Source organism: Cotesia glomerata, linkage group LG5, assembly GCF_020080835.1.
Source record: "Cotesia glomerata isolate CgM1 linkage group LG5, MPM_Cglom_v2.3, whole genome shotgun sequence".
In the NCBI taxonomy this organism is placed as follows: Eukaryota; Metazoa; Arthropoda; class Insecta; order Hymenoptera; family Braconidae; genus Cotesia; species Cotesia glomerata.
The window spans coordinates 27074960-27102405 of NC_058162.1; the positions used below are offsets into that span (position 1 = coordinate 27074960).

At 31.7% G+C, this 27446-nt stretch overlaps 2 protein-coding genes across 7 annotated transcripts in view; both read right to left on the reverse strand.

Moving 5' to 3' along the window:
• Window positions 1-27446, reverse strand: part of LOC123264899 (RNA-binding protein Musashi homolog Rbp6) — a 348561-nt gene that overhangs the window by 21521 nt on the left and 299594 nt on the right. For 5 of the 6 annotated variants that reach the window (XM_044728425.1, XM_044728424.1, XM_044728423.1 and 2 more), the window contains 3 exons: window positions 8961-9043; window positions 7689-7773; window positions 791-823 (listed from right to left, as the gene is read on the reverse strand). In XM_044728425.1, the coding sequence (XP_044584360.1) occupies window positions 791-823; window positions 7689-7773; window positions 8961-9043 (201 nt within the window). The remainder of the gene's footprint in view (window positions 1-790; window positions 824-7688; window positions 7774-8960; window positions 9044-27446) is intronic. The other variant, XM_044728422.1, reaches the window with a different exon arrangement.
• Window positions 5112-7682, reverse strand: LOC123264901 (ice-structuring protein 4-like). The gene is made up of 2 exons (XM_044728428.1): window positions 6062-7682; window positions 5112-5970 (listed from the first exon to the last, which is right to left on the reverse strand). The coding sequence occupies exon 1, from the start codon at window positions 7675-7677 to the stop codon at window positions 7279-7281; it is 399 nt and encodes a 132-aa protein (XP_044584363.1). The 5' UTR covers window positions 7678-7682; the 3' UTR covers window positions 5112-5970; window positions 6062-7278.

Consider the following 27446-nt stretch of genomic DNA (forward strand, 5'->3'; position numbering starts at 1 on the left):
AATGATAAATATACTTATGTTTCTTTAATATTTAACCCAGAAATTGCAATTTTAATTTCTTAATTTTGAAGACCGTCCCTAAAAAGTTTCAAAAGGTGATTTCAAATTTTTTAATTATTATTTTAGCTAAATGATAAAAGGTATAGAAAAAATGATAAGAATAATTTTGTATCTTTAATATTTAACCTATAAATTGCAATTTTAATTTTTTAATTTTAAGGACTGTCCCTAAAAAGTTTAAATAAGTGATTTTAAATTATTATTTCGGCTAAATGATAAGAGATAACGAAAAATTGATAAGAATACTTTCGTATCTTTAATATTTAACCCATAAATTGCAATTTTAATTTCCTAATTTTAAGGACCGACCCTAAAAAGTTGTAAACTCAAAATTTTACTGGAAAATGACGAATTTTTAAGATTGTTTTTAATGTGACCCAAATATCTATATTTAAAATAAAAACACTCCCACCTTTAAGAGAAAATAATTGAATTACCAGATAAAAATCGATATAAATTACAGAACAAATATGAAAGTTGTTAATTGAAATGGATACGAAACAGAATAAAACAAATTAAAAAGTTTTATCAATATTTATGGAGTTATTTATTGTTGGGAAGTGAAATAAAATATAATATTAACAGGGTGTCGCGGTAAAAAGTTCCAACAACCGACAGTAGAATAATTGAGCACGACAAGCGGAGGTAAACAATGTAAATATGTGAAATGACCGGGCGTCTTACCGAGTTAAAGTTGGCTGGGGAGCCAGCGAGTTAATATTTAACTTACCATCAGGTAGAGCTCCCAGGGACCACATAAAATCTACAAGGAAAAATAAAAATAATTAATAACACTCATGAAAATTCGATCCCATTTTAATTTCCGGGATTTAAATCTTTTCCTCTCTCAATCTCTTTTTTTTTAACGAAACATCGCACTTGTTTAATTTTTTTTTTATTTACAAAGTAAAAAAAAAGCAAAGCTGTAAATTTTTCAATTTTTTTTTTAGAGATTGGATTTTTTTTGGAAAGATTTCAAATTTGAAATTTTTCCAAAGCTGGAGAAAAATAATAAAAGATAAAAGCTTTCTAGGTTAAAAAAAAAATGAATAGTAAAAATGAGCATCCATGAAATTTCATAATGTTGGAGATTCTAATTTAAAATAACACCACACAACTAAAACTCTCTGACTATCGACTAGGCTCTGACTAATTGCTTAATCAATAGGTTACTAATAATTAATAATTAATTAATTTGAAATAATAATAATAACAGTAATAGTTCTAGGCGTCCTTACTCAGTAATTGCTACGACAAATAAACCCAAAAATCTAATTATTTAGTATTATTTAACAGTAAACCTTCCTAGACTCTATGATTAGTTTTAGCGATTACATAGTTGTTAATTCGTAGTTAGTTTTTAAATCTAGGCTTTAACTAATACAGCTTAGTTTGACTAGTTAGATAATCGCCATATTTATTTTTACGGGTTTTTTTTTCTATTTTTTTGGAAAATTTTTTAATTGATCGGAAATTTTATAAAAATATCAAATTAAAGGCTACAGATTAGAGATTTATCGAAAAAGTGATAATAAATTTTGATAGGAAATTAAATTTCCTACAAAAAAGGTCTCTTATGATTTTTTTGCATCTTCAATATTTAACCCAGAAATTGCAATTTTAATTTCTACATTTTAAGGACCGTCCCTAAAAAGTTTTAAAAAGTGATTTTAAGTTTCTAAATTATTATTTTGACTAAAAGATATTAAAAAATGATAAGGATACTTTTATATCTTCAATATTTAAGCCAGAAATTGCAATTTGAATTTCTAAATTTTGCGGACCGTCCCTAAAAAGTTTAAATAAGTGATTTTAAATTATTATTTTGGCTCAATAATAAGATATTAAAAAAATAATAAGAATACTTTTACATCTTAAATATTTAATTCAGAAATTGCAATTTTAATTTCTTCATTTTAAGAACCGTCCCTAAAAAGTTTCAAAAAGTAATTTGAATTTATTAGTTTGGCTAAATGATAAGAGATATCAAAAAATTGATAAGGATACTTTTGTATCTTTAAAATTTAACCCATAAATTGCAATTTTAATTTCTTGATTTTAAGCACCGTCTCTAAAAAGTTTAAAATAAGTGATTTTAAATCATGATTTTGGCTAAATGATAAGAGATATCAAAGAAATAATAAGGATATTTTTGTATCATTGATAATCACCCCAGAAATTGCAATTTTAATTTCTCGATTTTAAGGACAGTCCCTAAAAAGTTTCAAAAAGTGAGTTTAAATTATTATTTTGGCTAAATCATAGCAGATTTCAAAAAATGACAAGGATACTCTTGTGTTTTCAGTATTTAATTCAAGAATTGCAATTTTAATTTCTTAATTTTGCGGACCGTCCTTAAATAGTCAAAGGCTCGATATGAGAGTTTAAAAATTTGATTACGACTGAATGGTGAGAGATATCGAAAAAATGATAAAAATACTTTCGATAGGAAATTCAATTTTCTACAAAAAGAGTCTCATAATTTAGCCGTATCCCTAATATTTAATCTATAAATCACAATTATAATAGAGATCTATAGATCCGATCAAAAAAACTTCCAATTTAGAATAAATATGGCTAATTAAATACGGACTACAGACACTTATATCGACGATTTACATTTAATTAACAATATATTAATTAACCAACTTAATAAAAACACTTATTATCACAACTAATAATACACTACAGACTCGCTATCTCTAATCTTAATTATCATTAGATATAAATATAGTATAAATTTTTTTCTCACAGATGGCAATAGCGGTCATATCTAACTATAATTAACACTCATCAATAACCATGTAAGTATAAATATCAAATATTTATGTAATATATAAGTATAAGTAATGAAGTTTTAATTAAATTCGTACCTAAAAATCACTACTGGGCTGGTATGACGTCAAATCTGACGTGAAGCGTCATTTTACGAATTATTATCATTTTTTATTAATTAAGTAATATTTTTATCATTGATTACACTTTATTTATTAATTTTATTTATTTATTTATTTAAGATTTTATTTAAAACAGCGATTATAAAAAATTTAGGTTACATAATTAATTAATTATTTTTTTTTGACATTTGGTACCACACCCCAAGCACTAGCAAAAAAAAATTACCAGAAAAAAAATTAATAACACTAATAATTATTTCTGATAATTTTTCCTTCTAACCAACCTGATAAATTACTTTGTCTACTTACGAGTGTTGCGCCCTCGGGCTTAGATACTTTGTTTAGACTTTAAGTTATTCTAAAACACACGTCTCACGCTATTAATTAACAATAGATAGTAATAATAATAATAATAGGTTCAGCAATAATTAGCCTAGTAATATGTGTACGAATAGATGTTTTTAATGATAAATAGTATAGTAATAGTAATAGTAGTAGTAGTAGTAGTAGTAGAAGTGGTGGAGAAAAATACAGGTTATAATTAGCGTATACCGCTACAAGGTATCATTAAATACGTTTTTATAACTATTATCGTCGTTTAAACGTTCTTTATAATTGTTATTTTATTACAGCCTATGCTCGTTCTCAGTGGAAGCTTCGTTGCATTTGGTATTTTGATTTTCTGCACCTCAATTTTTTAGGTGAGGGGAAAGAAATAAATGTATAGGGAGTAGAAAAATTTTGGGCGGATAATTTTTGATTTTCGATTCATTTTACGATGATGCTTATAGAAAAATTTTTAGAGTTCTAAAAGTTGCCATATATGGATAATATATGCCATATATGAACCATATGTGCCATATAGGAATCATATATGCCATATATGTCATATATGGACCATTGATGCCATATAGTAATCATATATGGGCCATATATGCCATATATGTCCTATATATGGGCCATATATAGGCCTTAAATAGCATATAGTAATTATATATGGGCCATATATTGATCATTTGTACCATATAAGAAGAATAGATGAATAATATATGTCATATATGGATCGTATATGGCATCAATGCTATATATAGAGCATATATACCATATATTGGCCATGTATGGCATCTATGTCATATATGTCATCTATGATCTATATATGGCACAGATATGCCATATATAAACCATATATTGATCATTTGTGCCATATAGGAAGAATAGATGAATTATATATGCCATACATGGATCATATATGGCATATATGCCATATATGGAGCGGGTATGCCATATATGGACCATATATGGCATCTATGCCATATATGGACTATATATCGCGCATATACACCATATATGAACCAAATATTGATCATATGTGCCATATATGCCATATATGAATGATATAAATATATTATTAAAAAAAAAAGTTGTCTAAGATATGAATAATAATGAAAATGGTACTCACCCATAAAAATTGAGGCGTACATAAAAAAAGATATTTAATTTATTGACTAATCTACTTCCACAAAGAACGACCTATGACAAATGAACTAATCTAACGGCATATTATAACGGCTTTTATATAATTATTATTATTATTCAAATACTAAACTGCTAGTATAACATATTAATCAATAATAGTAATAATAATAATAATGATAATAATAAAGTAGGTGAACATAGAGTTCACTAAATATAACTGAATATAATAAATAACTTTTATAAACTAACTAATCGAATAACTTCCTATTAGGAACCTAAATTAGTTGTTTATACTTTTAATTAATAAATAAACAATATATTATTTATTATTCGTTAAAACTATGACATATTTCGCCTAGATTATACTTGATATGTTTTATCTATTAACAAAAAAAAATAAAAAATAAACAATAATAATAATAGTAACAAAATAAATTACAGTGAAAAAAATTTCTAATTTTGCTTTAGGTACTCATAAAATATATCCAATATCAATATAATTATATCAAAGTCTATTGTAGGTAAAAAACAATATATCTTTTTTTTTGTCTTATATGATATATATCAATTTATATATGTGTATATTTTTTATATATATATATATATATATATTTATATTTATTTTTATATGTATAGATTTTTTTATATTTAATAAATACTTTGTAAATATTTGCCGTTTTTAAAAAAAATTACTTAGGTACGTACAGGTAAAAGCATATGTTGAACACTTATGATATACACATATATATTTGTGATTTTATTTTATTTTATTAAATATTTTATGTAATATTTTATATATATTAAATACTTTATCTTAAATAATTTGTTATTATTGTTATTTATTATTTTGATTAATAACTTTTTGGTATTTAAGTTATGAAATTTCATGTTATCCGTAAAAACGCAACAGTTTGTTAATTCAGCCACTCCGTTATCGAATCTGCTCGCGTAATTTTGCGATTTATTTTTAAGTAAAGGTTTGAAATTTTATAAATTATCAATTTTTTAATAATTAATTATAAGTTTAGGGAAAAAAAATCCGTGAAAAAATTTATCTGGTCATATGATCTGATCATATGATTTGATCACATGATCTGGTCATACAATTTGGCCATATGACCTGATCATATGATCTGGTCATATGACCTGACATATGATCAGGTCATATTATTTGATTATATGGCCTGGTCATATGATCTGACCTTGTGATCTGGTCATATGACCTGATCATATGATCTAGTCATATAATCTGACCTTATGATCTAGTCATATGATCTGATAATATGATCTGGTCATATGATCTGGTCATATGATCTGGTCATATGATCTGGTCATATGACCTGATCATATGATCTAACTACATGATCTAGTCATATGACCTGATTATATTATTCGATCATATGACCTGGTCATATGATCTGACCTTCTGATCTGGTCATATGACCTGATCATATGATCTGACTACATGGTCTGGTCATAAGACCTGATCACATGATTTGGTCATATTATTCGTTCATATGACCTGGCCATATATAATCTGATCATATGATCTGGTCATATTATTCGATTATATGACCTGGTCATATAATCTGATCATATTATCTGACTACATGATCTGGTCATATGACCTGATCATATGATCTGGTCATATGACCTGATCATATGATCTAGTCATATGACTTGATCATATGACCTGGTCATATGACTTAATAATATGACCTGATCTGGTCATACATGGTCATGTCAGGGTATGTAATAAATTGTATTCCTAAGACCATCTTGTTGAACATGATCATTTGTTGTTGCCTGAGTTATTAGTGGCCGCGAATTCTACTCGAAGGGGGAGGTGGTAGGGTTGATAAGGGGGGAGAGTAATAAATGGGAAGAGAAATAGAGCGAAAAGCAGTTGGTGCAATACCCGGACATGCTTCGCCAGCTGAAGGCATTAAGTTCCATAGGATTTTAATTGAAGTGCTTTTAGCGGTAATTGTGATAGACGCCGAAACTTAATTATTCGATATAGCTGGTGGGCTTACGGCGAAACTGAATTAGGTACTTCGCAGCTGGCATAGTTATTATCCTTCTTTCCTTCGACTACATACGAAAATCTATAGAGTATCCGAATGCAGAGAATGCACTGTTCCATCGGTCGTTTTCCACCTACACGTCGTTACCGATTCACGTCGCGGTTCGATAATAAATCCAGGTGTCCTCCGACGCTCTAAGAGCCCCTTTTAAATTTATATTCATTGGAATTGGATCTTCGGAACGCCGGTATTCAACAACTCTAAACTGTAATTTTCTTTCAAGCTCCAGGTATTCTTGTCTTTTTTTTAAACGCTTTGTTTATCGTCTTCAACTATATAAGCTACAACTACTGTCTACGTTCGTCTAATTGTCCCTAATTATTCTCCTACCAGTCTTTTTGTTGCTGAACTGATTCGTCATTTCTAAGAGTCTAATACTATTGACGATTTTCCGAGGCCGCGAGCGGTAGACTACTTCTAGCTGTCATCTAATTATTTTCTACAATTCTTTTTTCTAAGTCACACTACGATCACAGTGTTTTGTTGAACATTGCGTTTTCCGTGGTGAAAATCCTGCCAAGACATCTTTAAAATTAAATTCTATCTATTTTTTTTTTGGCACAAACTTCAAATTTTGGCTGAACGGTAAGAAATAATTATGATAAAATTAATAAAAATTTTCCTAAAATCCCTCCAAGATTTTCACCACAATTTTTGTTAACCTCCCCAAATCCGGAATGTTTCCGTAAAAGTCAGTCCTGGTCAGTAAAACTCTGCCATTATCCTTACTGAGGTCTAGACAACGGCAAAATGGTGGGTCATAGTCCAATAGTAGGTATCGGATGATAAACCGCGGTTCCCATATCTAGACCTTGAACTCCTAGAAGGTCACTCATGGAGTAGGTCAAAGTAGCGGCTCGTGATGCAGCAGCAGCAGCAGCCGCAGCAGCTGGGTGGGGGCGATAGGCCGCCGCAGCGGCTGCCAGGGCCCGTTTTACATCATAAACAGTCGCAGCAGTGGGGTTAGCAGCCGCAGCGGCTGCTGCTGCTGCGTATTGGTAACTAGCCGCGGTTCCTGGAGTAGCAGCACTAGCAACAATTGGCGCGAGCAGATGATGTGGAGTGGCTTGTGCCGCTGCAGCGTGAGCATGAACTGCAGCTGCAGATGGCAGGGGATACGGCGCATAACGATAAGTGGTTGGGGGAGTCGCGACCATCACCAACTCACCGTACGCACCTCGGCCGGCCGCTCGCGTCTTCGCCAAATTTGCCGGGAGCATTACTTCTTTTGGCTGTGCTTTCTTGCATTCCACCTGGAAAAAAATAATTATTGGACCATTTAAAAGACAATTTTTATCTTTTTTTTTGCATTAAAAAGTAAAAAAAAATTTATGATCTGATCATAAAATCAGGTCACATGACCAAGTCATTAGATCAAGTCATATGATTAGGTCATAAGATCAAATCACATGACCAGATCATAAAATGATATCATATGATGTGTAGTCATATGATCAGGTCATAAGATCATATGACTTGGTTATATGATCAGGTCATAAGATGAGATCATAAGATCATATCATATGACTTGGTCGTATGATCAGGTTATAAGATCAGATCACATGACTTGGTCATAAGATCAGGTCATAAGATCATATGACTTGGTCATATGATCAGGTCATAAGATCAGATCATATAATCAGGTTATAAGATCAGATCATATGATCAGGTCATAAGATCAGATCATAAGATTAGATCATAAGATCAGATCAGATGACTTGGCCATAAGATCAGGTCACATGACCAGGCCATAAGATTAGATCATATGACCAGGTCATAAGATCAGATCATATGACTTGGTCATATAATTAGGTCACATGACCAGGTCATAAGATCAAGCCACATGACCAGATCATATGATCCGGCCATAAAATCAGATCATATGACTTCTTCATAAGATCAGATCATATGACCAGGTCATAAGATCAGATTATGTGATCAGATCATGTGACCAAGACATATGACCTGACATGGTTTGATATGTTCATGTTAAGCTTGATCAGGTCATATGATCTGGTCATATGACTAGATCAGGTCATACCTGACAATATCAGGCCGAATCAGAAAAAATTTTGCATATAAACAATAAAAACAAATAAAAAATTCTTGTCTATTGACAAAACAATAAAAATATAGCTCCCTTTTGGTCAAGATTCGATATTCTGCGTCAACAAACTTCCTTGAGGCTATGGACCAGTCAAATAACTACGGACTCTAGTCCGTTATAATTGTTACCAGCTACTGGTTTATGGTCAACTCTCTGGAGTACTCCTGGATTGGTTGTATGACAAATACAAATAACCACTGCAAGCATGCCTCGATTATAAGCTAAATTAGTTCTGTCTTGGCTTCAACAGCAAACACCTATTTTCGCCAACGAAATCCCATTTTCGGGCACAAACTATCGCTTTATGTTCTTAGAAATCAGAATTACACTCACCATTTTGTTGTTGATCTCGTGGAAGTGAATCTCACATACTTTGTCGACTACGTCCTCGCTTTGAAATGTGACGAAGCCAAAACCTGAAAACAGAATTAAATTTTTTATTAATAATATTGTAAAGATTAATTTTTAAAAATTAAACAAATTTATTTTTAATAATCCAGGTCACTAAAAAACTCGCAATTAATCTGTCAGATTTATAACTCTCCGATTTCCGTCGTTAAAATCCAGAAGGTAAATTATTTAGCAGCTCAGCTCAAAGACAATGACGAACATTTGTCGCCAGAACATTGATCCAATTAATTCCGGATTACGTAATCCTTTTATTCAACATCGATATAATGCCGCGTAGTCTCGGTAACAAAAGATTTTTAATTGTATCAATTATTTAGACACTATTCTTGTTTTCTTCTCCATTATTTTGAACTTTTCTCGTCAATCGTTTCCTTGGTTTTCCTGCTTTCGAACCAGTGAGTTATAAACTTACCCCATTTAAGTTATTTATATTTCCACATGCTACGGATACCACGGTTATTTACTATTTTTATTGTTAATTTATTCCCACAAAATTACTATTAAAATATGCGGAGATTTTTATTTTTAATAAATCTTGGGTTAAAAATTCAATTAAAGTTTGTAACATCCAGACCAGAATTTAAATATATTCTCAGCTCGATTTCTGGCTATTATTTTCAAGAGTGAATTTAAAGAAATCGAGTGGAAAATTTACATTAGGAATAATTAATCGCCGTGAGAAGGTATTGGATTTTTACAAAATGGTCAGGCATGATTAAATTTTAATGTTTTTTGTTTTTTTGTGTTAAATTTTATAGATCGTGACCAAAAAATTAAAAAAAGACCAGAAATTTTTGTAGAGGATTAAAAGTGCGACAAATTAAAAAAAAAATTTTTACAAAAGGAGTTAGGTCACCAATTTAATGTAGCGAAGCTTGAAAGTAAAAAAATAGGCGACCAAAAAGTACAGGGTTCGAATCCTGGGTTGTTTTTTTTTTTTTTTTTTTATTAATTAAGTTAAATTAGGTGTTTAATTTAACTGAGTAGTTATTTAGCAGTATATAAAACGATAATAAAAAATAAAAAAAAAATTTTCCTACTTAGAGCCAAGATAATTGAAAAACGACCAGAAATTAGTAAAGAGAACTTAAAACGCATTAAATTAAAAAAAAAAATTTTATAAAAGGAGTTAGGTCACCAAATTTGTCGTAGCGCAGTGTGAAAATCGTTAATTAAGTGCCCGGAAATGCAAGGTTCGAGTCCCGGGTAAAGTATTTTTTTTTTTTTTTTTTTTTTTATTAAGCGCCGAGAAATCTCAGCGTGGATTAATTTTTAAAGCAAGCAGTGAGTTTAGCATAATTTGCATTTTTACCAGGAATTAAAACAATAAAGTCGTCGGAGCCAAGGTAGTCTAAAAATAATAAACGATTTAAAATAAAAACAAATAGTTGTTGAACACGGGATTATTTCTGTAAAAAAAAGGTAATAGAATTTTTTAACCGGTCCGGGAAATAAATAAAATTTTTTTAAATTAGGGTAAAAAAAAGGGAAAAGATAAAACCGAGGTTGTGTAAGTTTTTTTTCTTATTGAAATGAGAACATCTGGCAGACGTTTGTGAGGGTTGAGTCAGCATTTTTTTCTGTCAGCATGAGAATCCAGGGGTTACTTGTTAAAGGATCTGGATAAGTAAAACGAAAGAAAAAGGACCAGCTTATATTCTATTCTCTAAAGATCTAATGTGTTAGAGAAAGGGCGGATATTTTTAGCAAACAAAAAACCTCATACCTAACCCGCATTTTTTCCTGAGAAAATATATTTCTTTATGAAAATTCCAAATTTAAGCTCTATTTTTATCATATTTTTTATTTCGTTACAATTTATGGGCATCCCTTAAGGCTGCCGTCGGCGTTACTGAAATTTCACGTAACACCTCCCTACTTGTACTGTGACATTCTCTTCCGCTTTAAATAATAAGCGTAAGATAGATGTGCCATTATATAATAATACAATTTGAGGCTTTTTAATTTTTTGACATTCCAAGTGAATTATTGCGCGAATTTTCTTTAAAGCCATTTTATTATTTTGCTGCATAATTACGCCTTAACCATAAGAGATATAAAAAAAATGACAACGATACTCGATAGGAAATTAAATTCTCTACAAAAAAGGTCTCTTATGATTTTTCCGTATTATCAATATTTAACCCAGGAATTGTAATTTAAATTTTCTTATTTTAAGGACGGTCCCTAAAAAGTTTAGATAAGTGATTTGAAATTATTATTTTTGCTAAATGATAAAAGGTATCGGAAAAATGATAAGGATACTTTTGTATCTTTAATATTTAATTCGAAATTGCAATTATAATTCCTTCATTTTAAGAAACGTCCCTAAAAATTTAAATGAGTGATTTTAAATTATTATTTTGGCTAAATGATAAGAGATATCGGAAAAATAATAAGGATACTTTTGTATCTTCAATATTTAAGCCCGAAATTGCAATTATTATTTCTTTATTTTAAGGACTGTCCCTAAAAAGTTTAAATAAGTGATTTTAAATCATTATTTTGGCTAAATAATGAGAAATATCAATAAAATGATAAGGATACTTTTGTATCTTCAATATTTAACCCAGAAATTGCAATTTAAATTTTTTTATTTTAAGGACCGTCCTTAAAAAGTTAGATTTGATGTCAGAGTTTCAAACTTTAATTACTCCTAAACGATAAGAAATATCAAAAAAATACCAAGAATACTTTCGATAGAGAATTAAATTTCTTAAAAAATAGGTATAATTATTTTTAAATATTTTTAATATTTAACCGATAAATAACAGTTTAATTAAAACATTAAATTCCAACTCGAAAACCACTGGCTTCTAATCGGATCTAAAAGTCTCAATCGGTAATTATACTCGAGCATTAACTGTGAAAAAGGTAACGGCGATATTTAAAGAGGAATTATCTCACCGGCAGGTGGTGGGAGTGGAAGATTTTCCGTATTATCAGCCCGGAATGTACTGCTGGGAGTGCTACCGTCAACGCTGACTCAGTTTTCCCGGTAATCCGGAGCAATTCTACGGGCCCGAAACCGGAACTTAAACTATCGTGATCACCCGATTACTGCATTAACGACCGTTCCACTTCTCGAGTCTATATATGCAATATACATCCGTCGCAGCATAACATAATGAAGCCCTTTGTTGCTTAACAAGTCTCCAAGAAACAGTTCAATCAAGGTAGAACGAAAAGATTCGCAGGTTTTTTCCACCGGTAATCTCGATAACAATTCGTTATTCTGACGCTCGAGAAATAAGTGGTGGGGGGAATATTTTCCGGCGTCCTCGAGGGTGAATTTATCGGCGTAGCACTTGGCCGCAGACGCACTTACGGTAACAAATGTACCGCTGTAAATTAAAAGTTGAAATAAAACACTTTGCTTGCTCGAACAAATAACTATTCAAATAGGGTGCATGGGCTCTGTCATCCACAAGTTTTATGCCCCCACCTGTCTAAATTACGGACATTTCTCTATTCTCCATTAGAATTTACAGTTTTTTAGTTTTTGGTACTTTAGAGCGATAGCTTTCAACACCGCCCGAGGGCTGCATTACACTCCACCGAGAAATGCATAAAAGTACAAAGAGGGAATGGATTTTCAGGTTAAGTTTAAGCTGTTTACTGTTTTTGCATAGAAATACATCATTTGTCAAGTATTTCACTGTGATATTGCCATATCCCAGGAACAAAATAACGCGGCGGTCCATTAAAGGTAGTAAAATAAATTTATCGCACCTCGGAAGTGGCTAGGAATTACGTAAACTTCCTTTGGATATGCAATAAGTCGCTAGATAGTCCTTTTTTTGAGGCACTGGTCCTTAAAAAGGCTAAAATGACATATTGGGTAGATTAGATATCTATAGGATGATCTAAGCCTACTTTAGGGCACTAAAATTGTTTTTATGAATTAGTAACATGCATTCCTACCTCACAGGGTCTAGAAATCTTGAGAAAATAATCATCAGATGCATTTAATCAAGAAATAGGTCCTTAAAATGACCAAAAATGACATTGTCCGTCAATTCGATATCTATCTAAGCTTGTTTCGGTTATTTTACCAGCACTAAAATAAATTTATTGCACCTCGGAAGTGGCTATAAATTCCGCAAATCTATTTTGGATTTGCGATAAGACGCTCGAAAGTCCTTTTTTTAAAGCACTGGTCCTTAAAAAGGCTAAAATGACATATTGGATAGATTAGAGATCCAACAAATCACCTAAGCCTACTTTAGATCCAATTCAGGGCACTAAAATTGTTTTTTTGAATTAGTAACATGCATTCCTATCTCATAGGGTCTAGAAATCTTGAGAAAATAGTCATCAGATGCATTTTATCAAGAAATAGGTCCTCAAAATGACCAAAAATGACATTTTCCGTCAATTCGATATCTACCTCAGCTTGTTTTGGTTATTTTACCGGCATTAAAATACATTTAGTGTACCTCGGAGGTAGCTAGAAATTTTGCAAACCTATTTTAGATTTGCGATAAGAAGCTAGAAAGTTCTTTTTTTTGAGGCATTGGTCCCTAAAAAAGCTAAAATGACACATTGGGTCGATTAGATATCCATTGAATGTTCTAAAACAACTTTCGACTTATTTTAGGGCATAAAAATTGTTATTTTAAACTAGTAATGTGCATTGCTACCTTACAAGATCACGAAATATTGATAAAAATAGCCATCGGATGTATTTTATCCAGAAATAGCTCCTCAGAAGGATCGAAAATGTCACTATCAGTTGGTTAGATATTCAAAGTATCTCTCCCCACTTCCTACCAAGAGCTTAAGTAGCCAAAGAGCTTGACAAGGCTCGTATCATGTTACTATCGTCGATAGTATCCAGAAGAGCCGGAAAATGGTGATTAGAGAGCAGAGTAGCCGTCGTAGGAGTTAAGTTTTAAGTCGGCTCGTAAAGCTGCCCGCTGGTAATGGTTATTACTGGTCAGTCGAGCGTACGACAGGAAGTTAGTGGGCAATAAAGGCTCGACCGCGTTACAACCGCTCGTAGACTCGAGTTACCTGTTCCAGCGTTCGGCATTATACTTGGACTCTGCACGCGTAGGATAGTTTCTGCATAATCAATTGATGTAGACCAGTGATGCAGGGCTTCATAAGTAATCCAGTGTTTTAGTGGCCATTGTACCGCCATCCGTCGCACGACTGGCCATAACCGAAAACAATCTACTTAAGTGCTCCAGTGAAAATGCTGATACATTATTTATTCCCAAATCTACGAGCAGTCCTATAAAATATGCTCGGCGGCATCAACTTGTTGATTTACTACGCCAATGGACACTGTTGCGGTTTAACCTCCTGTTTATACATCGCTATCGCTCTTTAATAATCGTGTCCTTCCAACTGGCATCCTGTTCCAGGCTAAACTCCAGCTTGGTGATAATCATAACAACCGTAGTAGGTAGTTTATAACGATCTGGGTTGCTGGCAGCCAACCCAGCTTGAATAGTGCTCCTCAGAGACTCCTTCGACGTCTTGGAGAAATCAACCGGGTTTATATATTTTCACGTCCGACCGACCGGAAATTATCTCCTGGATTATTCACGGGATATTTATCCAGGTAAATAAATAATCCATGGCTGGAAGAATCCAATCGGGAGATTGCCCTTGGATTGATGCACCAGCAACCAACGGCATCTTGGTGGCTAGTTTGCTGATAAAAAAGCCCAGTAATTAACAGAATCCAAATTGATCGGTATTTGCATGCACCCTGGCACTTAGCTGCACTCTGCTTTACCCTCCTGTCTGGTACCGAGGGTCGCATTTGTCACCCTGGGGATTCCCATCCAGTCTAATTAGTCACTCGTTCGCTCAACAGCCAAGTCCGAGGTAATTAATTGATCACCACCATTATCGAAGCTCCAGGGAGTGACAAGGTCACGGAGTCTCAATTTTTTTAATAAATTATCATTGGTTATTAGTTATTTGAATTTAAGTTCACGTTTCACACCAGTAATGCCGGATGACAAGGTGATGTATTAAGGCAACTGTTGGTACATACGGAACACCCTGACTGACAAATACGATACATGTAGCAGCACTTTCAGGGAATAGAAGGGATTCCAGAGAAATGGGCTACACACGATATGGATCGAGCTTCATCCCCTAAATGAGCCTCGGACTCTGCCCTTAAATTATGGCTAGCTCCAAACCCTCGTCCAATCTTCAATTATGTCTTATAGCAGCCTTCAAAAGTAACAGCCTCTTCCTTATCTGTTGGCTTAAAACTAAATCAATACAAACTAGCAAAATGATTACGTTTGGAGATTCTTTTCTCGTCTATTTCGGGGCTATTGATCAATTTGCGCTAACACCTTACTAGCAATTAGACCCAGGGAGAGTAGTTTTTGGATTCTGATGTTTTTTTAATGATTTTTTTAGATTTGTGGCTAAACGGTCGAAGGTATAAAAAAATGACGACGATACTTGATAGGAAATTTAATTTACTACAAAAAAGATCTCTTGTAAATTTTTCGTATCTTTAATATTTAACTCAGAAATTGCAATTTTAATTTCTTTATTTTAAGGACCGTCCATAAAAAGTTTAAAAAAGTAATTTAAAATTTTTAAATAATTATTATGGCTTAATGATAAAAGGTATAAAAAAAATGATAAGCATACTTTTGTATCTTCAATATTTAACCCAGAAATTGCAATTTTAATTCCTTGTTTTTAAGGACTGTCCCTAAAAAGTTAGAATAAGTTATTTTAAATTATCATTTTGGCTAAATGATAAGAAATATCAAAAAATGATAAGGATACTTTTGTATCTTCGATATTTAGCCCATAAATTGCAATTGTATTTTCTTGATTTTAAGGACCGTCCCTAAAAAGTATAAATAAGTGATTTTGAATCATTATTTTGGCTAAATGATAAGAGATATCGAAAAAATGATAAGGATACTTGTGTATCTTCAATATTTAACCTATAAATTGCAATTTTAATTTCTTGTTTTTAAGGACCGTTCTTAAAAAGTTTCAAAAAGTGATTTTAAATTATTATTACGGCTAAATGATAAGAGATATCAAAAAAATGATAAGAATACTTTTGTATGTTTAATGTTTAACCTAGAAATTGCAATTTTAATTTCTTAATTTTGAGAACTGTCCCTAAAACAATTAAAGAAGTGATTTTAAATTTATAAAATTATTATATTGGGTAAATAATAAGAGATATCAAAAAATGATAAGGATACTTTTGTATCTTCAATATTTAACCTATAAATTGCAATTTTAATTTCTTGTTTTTAGGGACCGTCCTTATTAAGTTTCAAAAAGTGATTTTCAATTATTATTACGGCTAAATGATAAGAGATATAAAAAAATTGATAAGGATACTTTTGTCTTTTCTATAATTAATCCAGAAACTGCAATTTAAATTTCTTAATTTTGAGGACCGTCCCTAAAAAGTCCAACATTTGATCAAAGTTTCAAACTTTAATTACGCCTAAACGATAAGAGATCAAAAAAACACTAAGAATACTTTCGATAGATAATTAAATTTCCTACAAAATAAATTTTATAATTTTTTTTGTAATTCCAATATTTAACCCAAAAATTTAAATTTTATTTAAATATACCGTCTAAAAATGAAAATTATGAAATAAAATAAATTTTGATGCTCTTTCATCAAAATTCCGCTAAATTACAACAATCTCCACAAACGTCATCCTGACTGTAGCTTCCAAAAACGAAAATCATAACTCGTGTTTCCTCAGCACAAACACCAAAAGCCCTCGGAGCACTTAATGAGTTTGCGGAGAAGCAACTAGCGACATTGAAATTCAGAGACTAAGATGTTCATGACGTTCCAAGATTATTATTGTTTGCTGCGCAAGCTCATTTTTAGTAATATCTGTCATCTGGTTCTGAGCAATAACATTTCCGTAGCGCTGGGACATATCAACGTCACTTGATTCCATTTAAGGATATCACGCTCAACTCAATTTCAATATTTCATGTATAAAAGCTCGATCATGGGATTCTGATTTTTCATCATCAAATCGACTTTAATTCCCCAGACAGTTCTCCTCCTCCCTCCCCTTAACTTTTCTTTCTGCATCGAGTTCTGCCTCGCTGCGAGTAGAGATATAAGTCGTTCGGAGAAAAGTTGAGGAACAAAAACGGGGAATACCAAAGATGTCTTCATAGCAAATAATACCGAGAAAGTTGACTACCCGTCAGAGGTTTTTTTTTTTTTATAATCCTGAAATTGAGCTGGAAAAAAGGTCGCAACAAAGTGTCTGAACTATCTAACAGAAACTTTTATTATGAAACAATAAAATATGTGTATTCGACGCGAACGATCGGATGTACTTTGATTTAGCATTAAACTTTAAGATAACGGTTAAGAATTCTTTGGTAGGTACGTTTTCTATTGGATTTTCTATATATTTATATATTTATATGGATATTGCATTTTCCGCAATTACATTAAGAAAAAGTTAAAAGTTTGTTCTCTTCAATATAATACATTAGAATTTTATTTTCCGTGAGACAGCTTTAAGAAAATCTTACCCTTACTCTCGTTTTAAACTTAAGATTCAATGATACGATTATTGACTTCCACAGCGATAAAACCAACTACCATTATCTGCACTCACTGCACTCCTATAAATTATAAATAATTCCTAAAATCAATATTTATCCCGGAATAACTTTAACATCTTCTCGATAAGATGTAATTTATAATTTATAATATTCGCCAGCAAGATAATTTATTTTTTTCAATTCCTGAAAATAATTTTTTTAATTTGTAAAAAAAAAATATTCTTGAAATTTATTTTTTTTTTTAATAATATTGATGAATAAATTCATTTTTTAGGATAAAAAAAATTTTTTTCCACAGTTGGTAAATTTAATAGTGACTCCAAAAACTAGGATTGTAAATACGGGTAAATTAAATAGTCTATTAAAGTAATTAATTAACACTACAATTTAGATCTCGTAGATTTAAATATCACTAAAATAATTTATAAAATAAATGCAACAGTTTAATTTCATTAAATAAAAGAGAGTAGGTCATTTTTGGGCTTGACCGATCGTTAGATATCCTAATTAAACCTTAATTAATAACCTTTCAGATGCAGCTTACTAAACATTCAACAAGTTTATCTTATTAAATAGTTATTGCCCAAAAAAATACAAAGTCCCAATTTTTGTTGAATTTTTAACCATTCAAATTGCTGTAACTCTTAAACTAATTAATTTACAAAAATATATAAATATGTAAATTGATGCTTCTTTAATAAGCTTTCAGATGAAATTAACAGAAATTTTCTATGATATCGCGTTAAATAGTTATTGCACGTAAAAACAGTAAAAGTTAAAATTATCGGGATTTTTTAATAATTAATAATTGCTGTAATTTGTAAACAAATCGACCGAATTGGCTGATCTTCGAACTTAATCTCGGAAACCCTCCAAAGAATGAGTATGTTACGTTTAATTGAGATCCGATTAGAATTGCGGGAGTTATAGAAGAGACGGCCGGTTAAATCGTAATATAAAAATTTTCCAAAAGTTCCGTCATGAGAACAAGTGCAAAAAATTTATATAAAATCTGGTAAAAAAATTTTTTCCACAATTCAATAAATGAATAAATAATAAACCCGTAAAATTCGATTGAAGAGTATATAAAAAAGAAGATTTTAAAAGCACTATCTCTTTTATTTATTTTATAAAAATATAAACTGAGATGAGCTATTCTTTTCATGAAATTTTATATATTTTTTTTTGTAAACTTGGTTAATGCTACTTACCTACTTTGGAACTTGGTTTAATAATCTCAACTGCCTACAACTCAAGAGAACTCGGGTATATTTTTCTAGCCAGAAACTTTTGAATTATTCGTCATAATACCCGGTTTCGAAAAGCGACATCTGGTAGGTGATTTTTCTTGGAAAGTTTCTTCAGAGCGTCGTTAAATTATCGCTACACTTAAAGCAAGCAGTGGTTGGGCGCCAGTTTGAGTCTCGATGATCTAAATGACGTGATTGGAAGCCTCGATGATTTAATGAGGGAATAATTGAAATAAAAGGCATCTTCCGCGGGTGTAATTGTAGCGGGAATAGGGAGAGAGCTAAACAAGGGCGCACAACTAACGGAGTAATCTCAGCTATGTGTATCAATTTAGGCCTTCAGGCGCATAAACCGATCTATCTGGTGTAATCTGAGCTTAATTGTCCACCGAGGCCTGGAGATCCACCGATCGAAATTCGAGTAGCGCATTGTGCATTTCGAGCTTCAATCATTCAAATCACAAGCACTGTCTCGTTCAGATCGATTCTTTTTTTTGTTTTGTTCCTTCCGTTCGCTGAAATCAGGTCGAGATTACACGCAATGCTTACGGTGGAGGGGAATAACAAATTTAGAAGGTTTAATCGTGATTTTTACGATAAGAATAGTTGAATTTTGTTTTTAAGTGATAGTTGGAGCTTTTTTTTATCAAAAAGTGGCTTAAAGACTGGAGATCAAAAAATTTAGAAGAATATTATTGATAGGAAATTTAATTTACAACGAAAAAGTTATCTTATAAATTTTTCGTATCTTCAATATTTAACCCAGAAATTGTAATTTTAATTTCTTTATTTTGCGAACCGTCCCTAAATAGTTTAAATTAGTGATTTTAAATTATTATTTTGACCAAATGCTAAGAGATATTCAAAAAAAGATAAGGATATTTTTGTATCTTCAATATTTAACCCAGAAATTGTAATTTTAATTTCTTTATTTTAAGGACCATCCCTAAAAAGTTTAAAAAGTGATTTAAAATTTTTAAATTATTATTTTGGCTCAATACCAAGAGATATCAAAAAAATGATGAGGATGCTTTTGTATCTTTAATATTAAACCCAGAAATTGCAATTTTGATTTCTTTATTTTAAGGACCGTCCCTAAATAGTTTAAATAACTGATTTTTAATTATTATTTCGGCAAAATTATAAGAGATATGAAAAAAATAATAAAGATACTTTTGTATCTTCAATATTTAATCCAGAAATTGCAATTTTAATTTCTCTATTTTAAGGACCGTCCTTAAAAAGTCCGAAATTTGATATCAAAGTTTAAAACTTCAACTGCGCCTAAACAACAAAAGATATCGAAAAAATGATAAGGATATTTTCGACAGAGAATTAAATTTGCTACAAAAAAAGTCTTAGTATTTTTTTTTCAGTTCAATATTTAATCTATAAATTCAATTTTATTTTGTCTTCTTGCAACGAAATCTGATTTAGAAAGTAATGTTCGATTTATTAATTTATAAGGCTAAATAAAAATAAATTTTTAAAACAAAAAGCCTTTTTGAGAAAAAAAATCGTCGATGACAAGCGTAAATGCCAGGAGTTGAAGGAGTGACGATATGGTTTCGGTAGTAATTTGCCTCCCGGTGAAATGTCGACGATTAAATGTCAGCTTACGAGCTGTCGTCGTCTTCGACCCAATGCCAGTATAAGTCGTCACTACTGGCGTGTCCTACTGCCTTTTCCTCTCCTTCTTCCCCATTGGGTTTCGCCCAAGGGAATTTACGTTTCAGACGTTAAGATTGGGATTCTAAGATACCGAAACTCGACGTGGCAATATACCTTTTGACAATCGAGAATGATGAATATCACCGGAACGATTTCTCATACACCCCTACACGTATATACTGTACTCTTATACAGTTATACTCTGTAAGCTCACTCGCAGCATCTAATTGACGTAGTTCTAAAGCCCACCGTCTCCACAGAATCTCCTCTGCTTCCCTCTCAGCAAGAAACATTTTGTACTCCACCCTCACCCTCATCCTCACCGCTACACTCGAGGTCTTATCGAAATAGATGAGAATTTCAAGATGAAACCACAACTCTAATATATTTAATCTCTCTCATGCTCGAGATCTATTTCCTACCGAAATTATTTAAATCCACTTAAACGTCTACTTTGTCTATCATACTCCTTATCGCTTTATTATTTTATCGAGTTGTATTTCTACTTTCCCTATTTTAATCATAAACTTATAACTAAAATAAAATATTATTTTTAGATGTAAGAAAAGACAAATATTTGATTTTTGAGTTTTATAACTTTTTTATTAAAAGTTGGCTTAATAACTGGAGATATAAAAAATTGATGTCAATACTTCATAGAAAATTAAATTTACTACAAAAAAGGTCTCTTATAAATTTTTCGTATCTTCAATATTTAACCCAGCAATTGCTATTTTAATTTCTTTATTTTAAGGACCGTCCTTAAAAAGTTTAAAAAGTGATTTTAAATTTTTAAATTATTATTATGGCTAAGTAATAAAAGATATCAAAGAAAAGATAAGGATACTTTTGTATCTTCAATATTTAACCCATAAATTGCAATTTTAATTTCTTTATTTTGCGAACCGTCCCTAAAAAGTTTAGAGATGATTTAAAATTTTTGAATTATTTTTTTTGGCTAAATGATAAGAGATATCAAAAAAATGATAAGGATACTTTTGTTACTTGATTCTTTAACCCAGAAATTGCAATTTTAATTTCTTAATTTTGAGGACCGTCCCTAAAAAGTTTCAATAAGTCATTTTAAATTATTATTATGACTAAATGATAAGAGATATCAAAAAAATTATAAGGATACTTTTGTATCTTTAATTTTTAACTTAGAATTTACAATCTTAATTACTTTATTTTGCGGACCGTCCCTAATAAGTCTGACATTTAATGTCAGAGTTTCAAACTTAAGTTACGCATTATCTATAAGAGATAAAAAAAATTTCAATTCAATTCAAATCTAAGATGCTTTTAGAAATATAAAAAAAATTAATAATAATTCAAAAAATATTTGAAATAAAAAATAAAACGATAATTGACTGTATAAAAATTCTTAATCTGCTACAAAAGTTAATTAAACCGACGTACCGAAGGATAAATAAATAAATGAGTGATTTTTCTCATTAACTGGAGCCCCACTTGCCAGCAAATTAACAGTTGCGCGGATTGCGTCGTCGATGGTGCTTGCAACCCCCAGTGTCGATACCAATCGCCGTCCCAGTGGTTGTTCCATCGCCCTTTCCTGCCCCCTCAGCACCAGAACGAAGCTACAAGCCATAACCTACAACCGCTACCCTTCGCCCTGGCTCTGTTGATGGAACTCGCTCGACTCTCCCGATAATTAGCGAGAGTCGTTCATCACGATGACATGCCAGCTGATTACGCACCTGTCCCCAAGCCCCTGAGCGTGATAAATAAAAATAAAACCCAGAGAAAAAGTATATGATTGAATTCATTCGATTTTCAGACTTAATTAAATTATTTTAAATATTTTTTTTTGTAGAATACTCCCGGCTTAAAGTTCCCCTCATTCCTGCTGAACGTTCAATTTAACGTTCCAAGAGCAGAGGGATTTAACGTCATGCTTCCCTCGCCGCAATGTTGTTTACCGTGTAGAGAGGGTGTGTGTTTGTCTACCTGCGAGAAGAGATAAACTTTTGGAAGTTCGCGTTAACGCGACCTCCGAGCAATGTCACTAACTTGACCACCGACCACGTCACGTTGTTATTTAGCTGGTTAATTAACTTGCTTTTTGAATTAATGATGTTTTCACGGAAGTTCAAGCTGATTTTTGGTTATACATTTAAGTATAATTTAATTTTAAGATTTAATTAAATACTTTTTATCTTAGTAATACAATTTAAAAGACCGAAACTATTTTTCAAACACTTAAAAAATGAACTGTACAAAAAAATCACTTAAAATTGCGATTTTTAGGTTAAATTTCAATAATACGGAAAAATTACAAGAGACCTTTTTTGTAGACGCTAAAATTTGTAATCGAAGTTATCTCAATCATTTTTTTGATATCTGCCACCATTAAGCCAGAAAATCAATCCGCGTATCATCACAGACTCTCGCTATAATTACCGAATTGAGAAGTAGTCTTTGTAAAGCATCAAAACACAAAAATATTAGCAGCAAACAATGAAGCATTAAAGAAAACGTAACAGTGCATAAATTTGAATATGATAAAACCGAAAGTACCGCAATGAATAGGTCTTGGTAAGTTGTCCATGGGTGGATTTAACCCCTCACCTTGAAACAATGAATAGGCATTAATTAAGGACAATAGAACGTGTTGACCATTGAAATATCGGATGTAGTTGTTACAATAATAGCAAGGATGCTCCTGAGAAATAAGTGGTCGGGAGATGTGTGTTGAGGGTTGTAGAGCGGTCGGAAACCCGACCATAGAGAGCTTTGGTCAGCGTGTGACGATGTTGTCCATCGATCACCTGACACTCCTCTTCTGAGAGCACAGAACACAGAACATAGACCGTAGCACTGAGGTAATAGAGGGGTTGTTGCTTTCATTACAGTCCAACGAATGCGCAGTGAGCTCCTACGGTAATTTCACCGCTTAGTTACCGCTGCCGGTACTGCAGGGACTCAGAGATCCTCTTTTTATTAACTCTTCCAGTGGAGTTGTGAGTTGAGAGTCGTGTGGCTCCTGTTGAGGTTAATTCAACGGGTACAAGCAATAACGACCGATACCGACACGCGAATGATGCTGAATTAATTGCTCACTCAGCCCAAGGCGGTCACGCTCAATTATCTCCGCATCGTGGTACCATGTAATTGCAATCCTACATTCTATTATATGTTACGGGCTGCTATTTACTTCCACTTGTGTCACTTGCTGGATTATTGTTCTAGTGTCTGACTTTATAGGTCCCTTTATTTATTATTGTAATAAATAATTGGTCAATACTCCAAATAAATACTATTTTTCAATTGTCGTTAATGAATGACTCATATGATTCACATATAAGTCATATTAAATATATATGGCTCATATGACTAACTTTAACCTTATAGGAACCATTTAAGACTCACAATTGAATCATATGAACCATAAATGACTCATATATTACTTTTATGACTCAAATAAGGCTTATATGACTCATAAATGATTCATGAGGCTCTTATGAAACTCATATGAGTCATAAGAACCATATAAAACTCATATGAGTCATATATGATTTATATGGCTCATATAAACAATATGGGACTCATATATGATTTATATGGCTCATATGAACAGTATGGAACTCATATATGATTTATATGGCTCATATGAACAATATGGGACTTATATGAACAATATAGGATTCATATGATTAATATGGGACTCATATATGATGAATATGGCTCATATGAACAATATGGGATTCATATATGACTCATATGAGATTTATATAGTTCATATGAACAATATGAGACTCATATATGATTTTTATGGCTCATATGAACAATATGGGACTTATATGAACAATAAGGGACTCATATATTACTCATATGTGATTTATGTGGTTCATATAAACAATATGGGATTCATATATGAACAATATGGCACTTATATGAACAATATAGGACTCATATGATCAATATGGGACTCATATATGGTGAATATGGCTCATATAAACAATATGGGAGTTATATGAACAATATAGGATTCATATGAACAATATGGCACTCATATATGATGAATATGGCTCATATAAACAATATGGGACTCATATATGACTCATATGTGATTTATATAGCTCATATGAACAATATGGGATTCATATATGACTCATATGTGATTTATATGGTTCATATGAACAATATGTGACACATATATTAGTTATATGGCTTATATGAACAATATGGGACTCATATATGATTTATATGGCTCATATGAACAATATGGGACTTAAATGAACAATATGGGACTCATATTTTACTTATATGTAATTTATGTGGTTCATATGAACAATATGGGACTTATATATGATTAATATGGGTTATATGAACAATAAGTGACTTCCATATGACTCATATGACTCATTTGGACTTTATGAAGCTCATATATGACTCATATGACTAATAAGAATCACATACGACACAACAACCAAAGCCATAATGAAATTTCAAAATAAATTCAGTGAATTAATATTAAATTTTGGTGTTAACGAGTTTCAGAGAAACTTGTGTGTCGGTTAGCCATCTCATCCTGAGGTTCTGACGTCGTCTTATCTCGTAACGTCGTCATCCGATCAAATAGTTAAGAGGATAGCAATAAACGAGGTTTACGAGAACTACGACAGACGGAAAACGGAAGCTAGATGAGAAGAGAGAAGGCAGAAAGACATACGCAGTTAGAGTTAAAACGTTGAGGGATATGCGGTAATTAAATCAGTTATACTCGAGGGTGTTCCCCCGTTAAATTAACTTGACGAATGTTTTACGAATACCGTCAACTGTTGGCGTTTCTCTGTTTGCTGAGAAGAAAATAAAACTAGTTAGGTTATATCATCTCTTCCAACGTCTAAGTCTATGGCTAATTAAATTTATAAAGTTTGCGGTATTTTAAGCGCCAATAATTAATTATTAAGGAGATTCCATTCGACTTGGGTTCACCGAGACTTAATATAATCAAATACCACCTGATAATGCGCATCCTTACGCTCCACGCGATTAAGGTTGAGTTATTATATATATATAATATGTGATCCAGTGTCGAAGCTTCCGAGTTTCTCGGCTGTCAGGACCAAGGTGAACACACTTATGAGATCATGACGCGACACTATTACTTCAGATAAGACGGAAACTACGAGCGACGCCACAAGATTATCCAATTTAAATTTAACGGGTATACTACCGGTAACCAACTTACTGGAAGGGAATTGGCTTTACGTGCCTTGTTTTTATTTTTTACGGCCCTTTAGATTTATTATCTGACGTTACAAATGTGAGGAGTGCCATTTTTGATGAAATTGTGGATATAAAGTCTAATTTTTTTTCTTTTTTCAAAATATCTGCATAACAATTGAAGATATAAAAAAAATTACTAATATTTTCGATAGAGAATTAAATTTCCTACAAAAAAGGTCTCTTATGATTTTTTTGTATCTTCAATATTTAACCCAGAAATTGCAATTTTAATTTCATGATTTTAGGGACCAGCCTTAATAAGTTTAAATAAGTGATTTTAAATTATTGTTTTGGCTCAATGATAAGAGATATCAAAAAATTATAAGGATACTTTTGCATCTTTAATATTTAACCCAGAAATTAGAATTTTAATTTTTTCATTTTAAGGACCGTCCTTAAAAAGTTTAAATAAGTGATTTTAAATTATTATTTTGGCTAAATGCTAAGATATATTAAAAAGATGATAAGGATACTTTTGTATTTTCAATATTTGACCTAGAAATTGCAATTTTAATTTCTCAATTTTAAGGACCGTCCCTAAAAAGTTGAAACAGTGATTTAAAATTTTTAAATTATTATTTTGGCTAAATGGTAAGAGTTAAAAATGATAAGATTCCTTTTGTATGTTTAATATTTAACCCAGAAATTGCAATTTTAATTTCTTCATTTTAAGGACCGTCCCTAAAAAGTTTAAAAAGTGATTTTAAATTATTATTTTGGCTAAATTATAAGAAATATCAAAAAAATGATTAAGATCCTTTTTTATCCTCTATATTTAACCCAGAATTCACAATTTTAATTTAGTTATTTTCAGGACGGTCCCTAAAAAGTTTCAAAAAGTGATTTAAAATTTTTAAATTATTATTTTGGTTAAATGACAAGAGATATCAAAAAAATTGATAAGAATATTTTTGTATTTTTAATATTTAACCCAGAAATTGCAATATTAATTTTTTAATTTTAAGGACCGTCCTTAAAAAGTCCAAAATTTGTAACAAAGTCTAAACTTCAATTAAGTCTAAACTATAAGAGATATCAAACAAATGACAAGAACACTTTCGATAGAGAATAAAATTTCCTTTAAAAAGGTCCTTATGAATTAATTATTAACCCGTAAATTAACTCTTAAAATCGCTAATTAATTTTTCATCCAAAGATCTGGCGAGCTGCGATTAAAATAAAACAATTTAGTGGGAATAGAAGTAAACAGATTAATTAACAAAGTAGTAACGAAAACGGGTCGCTTAATTTAAAATAATTATATAGTTATAAATCATGAGTGTTGTTGTGGTGGGTGGCGCTGGAGGTCGAAAAGATTCAACCGTAATTTTGGTAGGAAAAACGTCGAAAGTAATTCGTAAAGGGAAATCCCAGAAGGATAAGTCCTGAGCATACGTCCCATCGGATTTAGCATCCCACCGTTAAACTCACTTTTATTTACACACGGGAGTCCGCAGTCTAAGTTATTAAATTACAGGGCATAATGCCCGCGACTACACAATTAACTGTAGAGCAGACTCGCGGAATTTTCGCCGTCTCACTTGTTAGTCGCAGAGGTGAACCATGTCGGAAAGGACCGTCCGGGTGGCTGGAGCAGATCCACAGTTCCTGGTGCTCCGAGCTGCAAATACTAAACTTTTACCGTCGGGAATAGAAACACGGGAATGAGAGA